This window comes from Ammodytes marinus (genome assembly GCF_949987685.1).
Source record: "Ammodytes marinus genome assembly, chromosome: 7".
Taxonomy (NCBI): Eukaryota; Metazoa; Chordata; class Actinopteri; order Uranoscopiformes; family Ammodytidae; genus Ammodytes; species Ammodytes marinus.
This window is the reverse complement of record NC_137211.1, coordinates 6,131,920-6,146,021: the sequence shown is the minus strand read 5'-3', so window position 1 is coordinate 6,146,021 and position 14,102 is coordinate 6,131,920. Positions and strand designations below refer to the sequence as shown.

The following is a 14,102-nucleotide window of genomic DNA, read 5'->3' as shown; positions in this document are numbered from 1 at the left end:
CGTTTGATCTCGAATTAACATGTTACAAGAAAAGCACTATGTAAATTAAAGGTCGGTCGTGGACGTATAATAAGTATAATGAAGTATGGCCTCTTTGAATACAAAAATTACAAAGGATTTTTTTTCTTCTACTGCTGCTATATATGATCGAAACAGAAATATTTACTCTCGCTCTGAGCTCAGGTTGTCTGCAGTGTTGACTGATTTCTGTTCATTGTTAAGTTGCAGTTCATTTGGCCTGACAGGTTCGTGTTAAAGGCCAGGATGTATCGACGTCACTTCGAGGTCTGTTTACTTTGACACAGCTCTCCATCACTTTCTCCGACAGAGGCTATTTCGGAGTTTATTTAAAATGGTTTTGATCTGGCTTACACCCCCCCCCCCCCCACCCAGGGGACTGTGTAGATATAGCAAAACGTGTTTAAATGTGCAGTGTAGCTCCTCAGGCTCTGTGGGGCTTCAACTTGACTTTATCCCTCTCTCTCTCTCTCTCTTGCTACTAGCTGGCAAATCACAGTCCATCTGGGGATATATTAAAGCAGCACTTCTGGGCCCCTTACTCACTTTTTGCGGTCTGCTTATACGCCCAGAGTGTTTATGTATCGTGAGCTTTTTTTAGGACCTCCTCTGAAAGTTGTTGACAGATTAAGACCAGAGACATGTTGCAGGTATAGGCTTTCAGTGAAACATTTCATTACTCTACGTTACCGCTGCCTGATCTTTTCTTTAGAAGTATCTTTCACATCTTGACAGGAAGTCCCAAATGACTTGCTATTTTCAGTGTATTCCCTTGATTTGTTGCTGTGCACAGGGAGTATGGTTCGCTTCTGTTTTGATATCTTTTTTTTGAAAACCATTCAATGTTGTTGACTCACTTTTTGAATGCAGTAAAAGCATAAACATATCATTACAAATAAAACAGATGTACTATAAGTCTTAAAACGGGATGCCATGACACCCACTTTGGGAACCAGCAGTAGTCAAGAGATTTGAATTCTCAAGCTTGTTCGTCCAAAATTAGCAGTGGGAAGAACTTAACCCCCAACAGACCTCCACTGACTGAAATCGCTAAGAGGACATGGTAGCTTTTGTTTCTCTGGCTTCTAAACAAAGTGGCCAATATCATTTGGTGCAATGGGAATGTCTGTATAGGAGTGTGTGGAACAAGGGAAGGCTCTCACAGTTGAGATAAGCTGGATTTTTTTTTTTTTTTTTGTCTCTCGGAAAATCTCCTCGGGGGATCGGAGCGTGTGTGTGTGTGGGTCAAAACGAGAGGTTAGGAGGACATGGGACGAAAACCCTTCTATCTCTGGAGATCGCAGACCGTGATTAAGGCGTGGAACAAAGCACAAACAATGGACAAAAGAGGTTGAAAATAGCCTCATCTCAAACTACTCTATGACGCTCCAGATGTTTTTTCCCCATCACTTCAAAAAAGCGGTTGAGACGTATACTGTAAGGAAATGGGAATTCCTCATCCATTGGCAAAAAGTACAACACAACAGGATGCAAGGCGTGATGTGATGTGATGGTGGGCACCTACGTCTTCCCACTTTAAAAGGGACTGGATGAAGGGGGGAAGGAAGGCAGAGGCTTGGGTGAACATGTCTGGGCCGCAAACAGGACAGAGACACTCAGAAAAACACTCATTCGGCATTCAGCACAGGAAACCAAATTTCCTTCCCCAGTGTTCAGATCTATATATGGAAATAGCCTGCCTTCTTCTTCTTCTTCCAATCCATGATCTAACCTAGCAAATGACTGTCTAGCCAGCTTTAGAGATACTATTATTTATTAGACTATATATAGATATATAATAGAACCTCAACCTATTTCATTGCCACATTAAAGCAACGCTGACCGTTTTTTATGAGGCTGCAAAAGCCCGGGAAGTTTATTGAAACAGAAACAGTAAAACAAAGCTATGGTGGGAGTGATGTTTGAAGGCTCAGGTTGCGCCACCGAAAAGTGTGAGCAAGTTTAGAGAGTGTGCTGTCAACAAGAAGAAGCACAAACTCTTGTCTTTGTATTCCGGGACTTTCAATTTTATTTTTGTACATTTTGCTTCTGCCAAACTGACTCTGAGATGAAGGTTAGAGAGCACCAAAGTTTCCGACAACACACACTACGCTTCTAGACAACCTCGACTCTGCTGCTGCATGTTGAAATAAGGTGCTGAAATGCAAAGCTGTGTTTACAAGAGAAAAATAACACTGTCTTAGAAAAATGCCTCAGTCAATCTTGTTGGGAACTGTTCTCAACCCCTCGGTTAAACCGTATTAGTCCCGTCACAATCACATGCTGTCGACACCTTATATACATTCACGTCCACTGTGTTTAAAGCCTCCTTGGGCTCCTTTAACATATAGCCAGGCCTCACAGCGCAGCTATTTCTGTGAGCGAGGGGCACATGATGCTATAATATGCCGCCGCCTGCTCTGATGTCACCCTCGCAAATGCCGCTACCAAAACAATTATTCTGCCGTGATGTAATCAGCTCTGCTAACCTGTGAGAGCTCCGGTGTCTGGCACCAAGGGCAAATACTAAGGAAGCAGCAGGAGCAGCTTTTTACAAGGCATCTGTCTTTGATTGACAGGGCAATGATGTGACCTGTCAGGATATTAACATGTCTAAGTTAGTGACTTAATTTTACTTCAGGTGGGGGAAGGAAAGGTATAATAGTAATACAAAGGTGGCCTAAAATGACTTAAGTTAAAGGTGCTACGAGGAACTTTTAAAAATTTCTGAAACGGTCTCATTTTTCCTCTGATGATCATAAATGACATGTAACAGCAAACAAGACCATCAATGCAAAAAAATGCTATTTGTATATAGTTTTTCTTAATGCCTGTGTCATGGGTCCCTCGCCCTAGAACTATAGCTGGCATAGTAAAAACACTACAGCTTTTGTCCAAAGGTGATGCAAGAATTAACAAAAGATGAAAGTTCCTTTAAATGCAGAAAAATAAACTCTCTTATTCTTTCAATAGCTTATTCACATGAATCAATTAAAGGTCCGACTGTGTTGAATATGTTTTTAAGTCATACTCTGGATTAATGGTTGTGCTGTTAAGCGGTTATGGCATAGGCATGGAGGCTGCATGCGTACACGCTCTGTGGCTATGCATCGCCTCCTTGAAAAATTGAACCACACATGGGGACTGAAGAAATGCCACATGGGAACCACAAGCACTGGGATTGGTTAGCATTGGCCACTTGTGCTTTCTGCTGCAATTATCAAAAGCCTGGGGGGACTATTAATAGTGAAAGGCGACAGCTCAGCTCAGTTCTCCTTCTTATTATTAAGCATGTCGCAAAGCTTCCTGAACAGCAGACAGTCTGTTCCTCACTGCTCTCTATCAAAGTCAACTGAAGAATATAAACTTGGCGACTTTGCGGCAGTAGCCTTCTAAGACGAGGCAAAAATAGAAGTTAGCTGGATGTAACTCAAGTTCTATAAGTATGTTAAAAGAAAATAGATCACATACAGTATACAATAGAATGCCAATGGGTGAAATCTAATGCTCAATTCTACATCAAAACCTATGTAGAATCAGCATTGCTCGACCCAAATAAACTATTCTTAGTTGATCATCTGAAGGCATCCTTGGTGGCTATGAGGCCAAGTAGCATGCAGAAACATTGAGTGGAAAATTAATTGACAGTAACTCTTAGTTGTTTTGTTGTCTGCAATAAAAAGAAATATAGGGACCGCCAGAGCAAGAAAAATGGACTTAACGGAGGCGTTACGAGCTGCAGCAAACCACAGGCATGATTAAAGAGTTAGCCCCATCATGCAAAGTTTTATACATTACATAAATATTCCTCCCCCCGTTACTGTGCGATGTTGCGTGCATATAAATATACTTTTTAAGTCTCCAAGAAATAAGCGGGCAGTGAACGCAACCCACAACATAGGTGCCTCTGCTGAAGCTTTTTTTTTATTGTTCGTGGTGCTTTCATGTGTCTTAATGTGCTGTCAGTCACCTCGGCCGCTGGTTAGAAGGATGAAAGCGGAGAGGAGATGTTTATGTCTCGAGAAGACAAAGCTGAAAGTGTGTGTTATGACCGGAGCCTTGGCAAGCCGAGGCGAGGAGGGGGAGAGGTAGCCGGATGTGAAGGCATCATCATTCAGGCACATACAGACAGCACGCAAACACACACACACACACACACACACACACACACACACACACGCATAGTCACTGAAGTCGGAGTCACAGATGAGGGAGCTATGGAGGGCGGAGTGATATACCACACATAAAGAAAATCTGCCGCACACAGAATTGCTAGATCTTGTATTTTTTTCCGGCCCCTTACTTGTGCTCTCGGAGACTGGGGGCCATGGTGTGCTTCCATCGTCCTCTCCACTGGGCAGATCTTTGGAGACACAAACAGCATAGGGATATGGTTACGGTAAATGTGCAAGTTTAATGCCAGCACAAAACACACATTCCAATGTAACAGATAAGATCTTTAAAAAAAAAAAAACTTGAAAAACTTCAATCCTGCAAGTTATTGTAGCATACGTAGGATGAACTCATCAAAATGTGTATTCTAGTATATGTGTATCCCTGAGCAACAATCCCTTTCGTTTTTTTGGCTTTGGGGATGGGTTAACAACCGAAAGGAATGCATAATGAAAAACATCTCCGGTGAATTAAGGGCAGCTGTGTTGCCTGTGGTTTGCGGCCAAGCCCACCTCCTGAAGCCTCATCAGCGGCAAAGTCCTCGTCATCATCCAGTAAGCTCTGAGACGCCTTCACGGCCTTCTCCGCCTCTAGGTCCTCTGGCACATCGACCTCTCCCCAAACCTTGGAGGCCTTGGTCACCTGCGGCAAACACACAGAGAGAGATTTATAGACGGGGCTTAAGTCCCTGCTGGGAAAGGTTACACCCAGTGCTATACATGGATCCTGGAAGGGTGGAGAGGAGGGAAAACAAAAGCAGACATGAAACAGGGAAGTGAAGTGTTTACTTTGACCATTTATCATCCCCTAGAGACCTTTTGAGAGGCTCTTCTCTTACAAATAAAAGTTCATGATACCTGCACCAGCAGAGTTCATTCAGTTCTTCTATGCACAAATGTCCAGATAAATCATCACTATTTGGCTGTGGTATGTATTTCTAATCTTAATGGTGGAAGTTGGCAACCGGTTTTCACAGCTGACTGCAACAAGCCACATGTGAATACACAAGTACACACAAGTTACAAGAAGAAACATTCACATATGCGCACACACACACCCCCCCCCCCCCCCCCCACACACACACACACACACACACACACACACACTCACAACCACTTCACCAAACTCTGAAAGCCAGAGGGGAAGGTGAGATCAGCATGACTAGATGACACAAATCTGTTTAAGTATGCTTTAAACTCTGTGCCCCTTGGGTAAAAAAAAATACATATCTAGGATACCACAACTAGTGCTTCACGACCGCTTCTATCACGGAAACATTATGTCACCTCCAGCCGCAGTAAAAACACCTGTAATGAATGCAGCGCCTCAGAGGACAGGTTGCTTTAGAAATCTGTGATCATCGTCTCATTCAGCATGTTATATGAATGGAACAATAGCACGGGTGTAACTGAAATCCAGTGGCTAGCCTTGGGCAACAGTAACGGTGAAATAAAATTCTGCTCAAAACTCCTACACAGCACTACTAGAGCTGGTGGGAATTAAACCTTCATACTTGATTGGCACCAACCAAAAGGTAACAGTATAGCACTGTGTATGGGGAACTATGGGCACTGTAAGCTGGAATTGGCTGCGGCTCTATTTGACTTATTCCTTAAACAGACAGATTCTGATTGAAATAAAGAATTGACTTTTATATGCAGGCAAAAGGTTTTTACACTGCTACTCGTGTTCTGACTTAACATTTGAAAAGGTTGGCCCATTGTGTTATTGCAAATGAGAGAAAACATCTCTTTGAGGTTGTACTTAGTCATAGTACTGCTTTCACCCATTTAAATGATGCCCATTGTAACTCCTGGCTGAGTAATATTGTATGCATATCCTAAAAAGGATTATGTGAGTGCAGATTTCTATGACTATATTATCAAAAGGCAATCCTTGAAAGCAAACCACTCAAAATCCCATGAATAAAAAAGACAGAACTCGCAGCGTACCTGATCCATACACACTCTCAACGAGGAGACACAAAGCTTAGCGAGCCCCTCTCATATCTGATCATCTTGATAAAAGTTCATTGTGCCAGCTTCACTGGAGCACAGTGTGGGATTTTTATTATCTCTGCTCTCACCATCTCAGCATCCAGCCTGCCCAGACTATGGCCATAAGTTTAGATACGACCATGGCAGGATGCCACCCGTTGGCATTTCCAGTAGGCATGGCCCGCCAGTTCCTATTTCCAGCCAACTCTGTAATGGTAGTTTTCCCATTTAAACGGCTCCAGCTAATAAATAACTTGATCAATCCCCCCAAATCCTCTCTCCCCCTGACTGAACACCCTTACAACAACAATCCCGGGCCATTTTCAAAAGCAAACTGCTGACTAACCAAATTCTTTTCAGTGGTGCCGTCCAGCCAACCATTGGTGTGATGATCTCCTGCTTCCCACTCCCTCTTGGTGGGGTATATCATCTGGATGCCATCAGGGCAAAAAAACACCACAAACTTGCTGAGTAGCCCTTGATGGACGGGACCACATTCACACCTGATCTTAAAGCCAACATGTTGGGCTACACTTGTTTCAGAATGTCACACTGGTCTCATATTGGGGAGAGTCGGAAAAACTACATATGAATTTGCTTTCTCAAGAAGCTACTGAAGTTCTGGTTCAAAAACCTACGGTGACCTTTACTCCCCGTCTAGGAGTTGAGACATGTCTGTTGTGTTAAAGTTATCTCTCCCTGGAGATAAAGGTCTTGGCCGACTCGCTAAGTCTTTGAACCCCGCCCCAGCCAAAGGACACTGATTGCAGGAGCTCCCCTCGTTCTAGTAACTGGTTGCGACTTCTAGTGGAACATATGGCGACCTTTTGTATGCTTGAAAAAATAAGCCGCGCACATGGGCAGGCACGTACACATAAATATCATACACACATGTGACACATAGACGACGCACACACGCATTCCTGCCTAGAGGAATTCCACTGTTTGCTTATGAATTACTATGCTCACAATGACCAATGTTTGCCTTGGGAGCTGCAGTGTCAGTAGCTTTAGGAACAGGGGAACAACAGAATCAGTGCATAACGAGTGACGGGAGACACCATACAGCAGCCTGTCGACAGGCCTTAAGTTTGCCCAGCTGTTTGGAAAACAACTGCATGTTGGTCCGCGAACAATTAATAAGCAATAGGACAGAAGCAGAACACTTTGATGACAAAAAGATTGGTCGGACTGAAATAACCGAGCCAAGTTCCTTTCAAGAGGGCAGTACCATCTGCTGTTGCAGCTGGAGACGTGCTGATATCGAGATGATAGCTTCCAAACAAATGTTGGCTTCTTCACATGCACATTTGTACCGTAAGCCCATTTATTTTGTTCCACAGTCACTGGGCATCAACAGCCAAGCAGACTTAAATACTTCTTTGTTTCCTGACATGGATAAGAAACTGATAACAGTTCTTCAAAGCCTTTCAGTTTCCCTACAGCGAGATCACAAGAACAAATGTCTAATAAATGATTCCTAAGGACAGCTGTGTCCATTATCCATGTTTAATATCTGGTTTTATCTGGTTTAGTTGGGAAAAGCCAACCAAAACTTGATTTTGTGAGATTTTTAATATCCATTGATACTGAGATAACGATGTGGTATCTCATGTGGCATTCACTTTACCACATTAACATACCCAAACTGCTATACTCCATAACTGGTGTTTGCTTGCTTGCTACCTACAACTTGAAGTAGCTAGTAGTGTTAATGAGCAGTGAGATGGACTATGGAGCATTGAATGTAGATTGCTTGGAAAATATTGCAATCATCTTTTGGGATTATGCCCTACCTTTCCATATTCCAAAAGTTTCTATTCATTACTGTGTTCTGTATCTGTGTGAAAAGCAATTTTGCAGAGACTTGAAATCTGTCAATCATTGTGAATGTTGCATCGCTATTAAGTTTCAAGAAGTGTTCCTTGGCGATGCATTTAATTTAAAAAAGGGCCATATCAGATATTTTTGTTATTGTGCATAAATTGTATGCGTTCGTCTGTCTGTCACAAGTTTATGATTACCCAAGCACCAGACTTATTTTCTCAAACCAATCTTTAAAAACTGGTCACAAACTTATATTATATATATTTGTATTATTGGCTGTGCACTGAACTTTTTAGCAAACATTACTCAACCAGAAAGGATATTGTGTATTTGCCCAACTGAGTATTTGCAGTATATGTCGGATTGACTCAAAATGAACTACATAAACATTAACTACATATCTCCAACAGTGCGGCTCATTTATGTGTTTTAATATGTATTGGGGATTTGTTTATGATAATAAAAATACGGAATATCATCAGACTTTAATCCCTTATGTCAGATTTAGCTACTAAACCATATTCGCAAGCAATTTGAGAAGTTTGAGGGATACCTCTGTGGCTTTGGTCATTTTTTGCTATTTCACTGCCAACTTTTCACAGACGTTAGATAATTTAAATTGGTTGGAGTTTTAAAAACGGGCCTCTTCAAACAGGTGTTTCTTGCGTCGACATAACTCACTTCTTTGACAACATATAATAGCGAGGAAATGTTTACTGTGATGGATTACCTGCTCTGAGAACAGCAAGTTAGACACATGAGAGTGGATTAAGACATCCAAAACCTTCTGGAACGGTCCATCAAATGCACAAACACAAAAAAAAATGAAAGTGTCCACAAATGCACACACACACACTGACGTGGTAGCAGATGCAAAGACACACACATACACAGTCTTATGGTCACACGCACACCAACACACAGACACTGTTACAAACCCACACTCTTGCATTCCCATCCTGGTTACATCTCTGTGACAGCCAAAGCCTGTCAGAAGGCAGTGTGAGAAGAATTCTTCGGGGACTGGATTCGCCCACTCTGCTAATAAACCCACTGATGCAGCTGCAGGACGATCTGTGAGAAACATCTTGAAGGCATTGCCCATGTGTTAGCACATATATACCAAGCTGGATCCAGCACACGTTAGACAAGAGTCTCAGAGGAGTGAAGCTCTCTCATGAAAAATATGTTATGTATGCTGTTTCTGCTGATAGCAGCAGCAAAGGTTTAGCATTTAAAGCCGTCTCCTGCGCTCACACAACCTATCTGCTTTTGTCCCCACCGGAGCGTGTGATAGGCCGACAAGTAAAAGGGTGAAATGCTGCATTGCTCATTCCAATCAATTGAATCAAACATCAAGTTGTGACCTTTCAGGCAAGCAGTGCACGCAGGCACTCACAGAAATCCTTCACAAGATGAATTCCCTAACTGCTTGACCCTTCCATCTCCCCCCTGCCACTTTTACTCTCTCACTCTTTAAGACTAGCAATATCTGCTTGGACTTGAAGTAGCAGCATCATGTAACTAAACGGGAATGGAAAGTAAACTAGAGCGAGCATTAAGTGGATGAAAGCTTGACACGTACTGTTCTCTTTAGGTAGAGTAGGCTGAAAAAGTAGGAGCCTGCCAAGCACCGCCAGGCACCAGCAAGGACTGGGCTGCAGGAGCCCCAGCACTCCCTTCACTTGACTTGATGGAGTGGGAGTTTGGAGTAGGTGCAGGAGTATTAGCAGGGCTGCATTAAATCAGGTCCATTACAGCACCTTGATAATGTTAAAATAAATAGTGTGTGCACATGTTGTTGACGTAGAGATTAGGAAGCCCAGAGCCAGGGATAAAAGTTGTTCAAATATAAATAAATGCTGCGTTGTGTTGAAAACTTAGAGAGCCCTGGGGTGGCCATAGAGAGAGAAAATTAAACTATATTGAGGCCATATTTTACTCCATTAAAGACACACTTCATTCCCAAGTTTTGATTAATGTGTGGCCACAAGATATATTGCGCGACATTGGGAAAGATATTGACAGATTCAAAACTCTGTGCTCAATAAGTCTTTGCTATCTTCATAAGGCAGACAATGACCTACAAGCTCATTTTTACCGAAACGTGTTGTCCTCTAGGCTCAACTAATAACATTGCTCTCTTTGTGCAGCTGGCTGTAAGACAAGAGCACATGGACCGTCTACAAAGGCCAACACTGAAGCCAAAAATATTCAATACCTTCACTCATCAATGGTCTCATGTTACTTTTACTACAAAACTTTAGTTGGAAAAATGTGCTTTAACGAAATTGGGGATAGTTTTTATTATTTTTATAAGGAAAAAAATCCCCAATTTTACATAAAAGCGATATTTTCCAAACTAAGGGCCTCTGGGGCTCTGTAAATACTCCCAATTTCTGAGAGAATAAAAAGAGAGTTACTGTTGTACGATTTCAAAAAATATGTTTCCACAACATGTTTAAACGCTCATGCACGTAGTGAGTGATCCTCCACATACATACGAGGTGTTTTTGTGATGTGCCTGGCCTTGCATTGTGAGAGGGTGATGAAAGATAAGGAGGAAAAAGGATAAGCCGGGGAGAAATGTTCCTTTTTTCACACACTTGTAGCTACAGGAGACACAGACGCCTCAAGGTTTTTTGACAACAAAATTGGGGGCAGCAACAGGGAAGCTCTGTGTATGTTTGTGAGAGACAGACAAGAGTTTCCTATGTGTTTAACCCCTCGCTTGGAGCGGTGGGTGAATTGAGAAACTGCCGCGCCTGACGCTAAATCCTCCGCGTGGGCCCCTGCTGCACCGAGGGCCCGATGAGTGAGGCCCTTCTGCTCTCCGCAGCTCTTTTCCGCGGGATTTAATCCAAAGTGATTGGACGGCGGAGGAAGTGCAAGGAGGCCCTTCATTCAACAAGCAGCAAACGCTCTGTGACAACGGGCACGGATTGTCTTCTCAGAGTGTTCCATGACTAATACCGTGGGTTCACCAAAACAAGGCAGATGTTCTCAGAAAAACAGACTTGTAGACGGGATGGGGGTGGGGGGATATGGGGGCAGTGAGTAGAAAAAAAGTGAAGGATAAGTCCGCATTTCTGAGCACATGCTTGGAGTGCCTGCCCTAGCCATCTTCCCCCAGGTCGTTCATTCTCTCCCCCACACAGCCGTCATGCCATGCATTTTACAATAAGCTTGATCTCCCACTGAACTTGCGCACTAGAAGAACCCCATTTTCTTGACACGCATGATGCATTTTTTCAGATCTGTCTTGGTATTGCAAGGTGATGCAGCAGAATGTAAGGCTCTAAGGACTATGCTGTTAATATTTAGCAGATAACTGCAAGGACGTAGTAGAGGGGCATTATCTTTTCTTCCCTTTGTGGCGCATATTTTAAGATAAAGAGCCGACGAAATTACTCCAAAGATGTTCAAATTGTCTTCCAATGATTCATTCTCTACTCCTTATATGTTAGACTCATAATGGACAGTGAAAAAAAAGGATTAAGATCTTTGCAGTAGAACCAGAGGTATCTTATGGCCTGGAGCCTATGTTACCCACAATGCAATGCAACTCCTGCATATGTGAAAACATTTGTAAACAGACTTTGATGTGTAAAAACCAGCGGAGTTCCCCTCAAATAGGTAAAAGTTTAAACCATGGACATGTAGATGACTTCTGTCACTTTACAGATGCATGAAAAATCATACCCCACCACGCCTTGATGTGAACAAACAAATTCAAAGAAAATATATAAGAACAGATATACTTGTTGTTTCTGCCCAGTCCCTCAGTGTTGGTTTGCAACAAGCTTCAAAACTTCTATGTGGAAAGCAGCAGTGCCTCCAGCTAGTTAACATCTGCCACACACAACCTTACACTCCTCTCCCTCCCTTTACACCAACACTCACTGTTTAGAGAGGCATGTCAAAATAAGCATCCAGCTTGTTTGGACCTGTGTATGTGGTGTTAGCTACACCGGGCGAGATAGGATGTCTGCAGAGCAACAATTAAATGAAGAAAAAAGACATGCATTTTATCTGTGAGCTTCGCCTTGCACGCTCTGCAGCTGGGATCAAAGAAAACGGAAGGGAAACAGAACTAATGATTCCCCTACCGTGTGTACACACATGTCCAATTGTACATGCTTGCCAGACCAACAGGTGTGTCATTAAAAACAAACTTTTTTAATTTTAAGTGTCAGATATTGGATATTTGGTGTACAATCACATTTCCCAGGGAGTTGAAAATGTCACACATGAACACATTTCTACGACTGATGCTGATGATTTTCCTGAAGCATCAAATACACCTTGGTTTCATGTGGGGTGGCTGAAAGAGGACTATACTGTATGTACTTTATGTGTCATGAAGTCACTCTCCCCTTGTCCGACTCAGCCCCCAAATAGCACAATTTGAAAACTGGGGGTGAGTCATCAAAATGTATTCCAGGCCAAAGGTCACAGGCTGGCGGCACAACGACCAGACAGAGGGCAGTGATCGTAAGTGGGCTGTGAAACAAGACACCCCAGCCTCACATCATTGGAAATGCTATCTCTTATGGGGGATCGGAGGGGTGGGGGGGTCAGCCTCCATAATAGCAGCATCACTAGACTTTGGATTTTAGTGAAGAGCCTTATGAGTCCCCTCACTTAGGTTTATTTTGTGATTTCGCTTCACTTCAAAATAAAGTTTTCTTTTTCAGCTAAGCATTAAATATTCCGAATCTATTATTCTTCGGGCTACTGTCCAGGTAGCTGAAAGTGTTTGTTAAATGCTACACTGTATTACAGTTTCACTGTGGGTGGGATACTGACAGCGTGAACACATTCCAAACTAACGTCCCTAGGCGTGAAGACACAGTTGACACCCTCAGAAGCCCAGTCTTTTCAATTATCACCCCAGCAGGGGCACCAGCAGGACATTGAGTCAACAGACCACCTGGAATCACGGCCGCGGTGGTTCATCCAGTGCTAGAACCCGAAGGCCCCGCATCCGACAGGGAACAAAAGCCATGAAACCACCCCTTTATTTACACATGCAGGTATTAGGAAATCCACACACACATGGACTGCTGCACACTTGAAGATAAACAATGGGAGCACACCTTGTTAAAAGGCACATGGTTATAGGTCCACTGTTTCAGCCAGGAATGAACCGATTCTGTTTTAATAGGGCTCTGTGGTTTGTGGGAAAGGCCAATTTACTGGATTAGAGGTTTAGCTCTTAAAGCCACGGCTGCCTTTATTGTGAGAAAAATATCCCAATTAATGTTTTTACTTTAACAAACCAAGGCGGAGCAAAATAATGCTTAACTTAGAGCAAATACAAACTAGGTGGCAGAGTGATTAAAAAAATCTAAACCAAATCTAGTCTCACATGAACCGCATGCCACATCAAACACAAACACTGCGAGAGTAAAATCAAAATTCTATACATAGCGTGTGTGTTTCCGGTAACATTTCTGAGTGACCTGCCGGGAGGAGCAGGCTAAGGGGCCATCTCCAGTTCCCCCAGACGACAGCTGACAGGCGAGGTGTGGAGACTGGTGGCAAGAGAGCAGCTCCAGCTTGGCCAGCCCCTGCCTGTTTATTTATAACAGAAATAGACCCTTTGAAAGCGCTGCTGGGCCACTTAAGATGTCTGCTTTTCCTCCCTTCTGGAGAACTCAGAGGGATCAGGGATCTTGAGGTGGCCTAACATTAAGCTGACACTGCACTATAGGAACACCTCAGTCAGGACAAAGATCGACTTGAGCTTCAGCTGCAGTAAATTAATGCCCGAGAAACTGTGGATTTCCTTGTAAATAATGAGCTATTTACTCGGTGCATACACACCATAGTAAGAGTATCGAGCGTCCTGCATTGAAGAGAAACCCACACATCATAACACCATGGTCACTCATAACACTTGACCAAATGTACTAAATCTAGGCAAAAGAATTATAATTTCATTCAATTAACAGACATTACCTCCAATGAAAACACATCCCAGTATAAGTATCACCATCTTTTCTGCAATGTTCTGCACAAACTCCATTATAATCAAAAATGTATATTGTCAACCCTTTGAGGTTGTACTTAGGCACAGAAATG

At 42.9% G+C, this 14,102-nt stretch overlaps 1 protein-coding gene across 1 annotated transcript in view; it reads right to left on the bottom strand.

Annotated features, from left to right (window-relative positions):
• Positions 1 to 14,102, bottom strand: part of hspg2 (heparan sulfate proteoglycan 2) — a 98,704-nt gene that overhangs the window by 68,524 nt on the left and 16,078 nt on the right. The window contains exons 2-3 of the mRNA XM_080030923.1: positions 4,704 to 4,833; positions 4,322 to 4,381 (exon numbers count right to left, since the gene is read on the bottom strand). Coding sequence (XP_079887049.1) covers positions 4,322 to 4,381; positions 4,704 to 4,833 — 190 coding nt within the window. The remainder of the gene's footprint in view (positions 1 to 4,321; positions 4,382 to 4,703; positions 4,834 to 14,102) is intronic.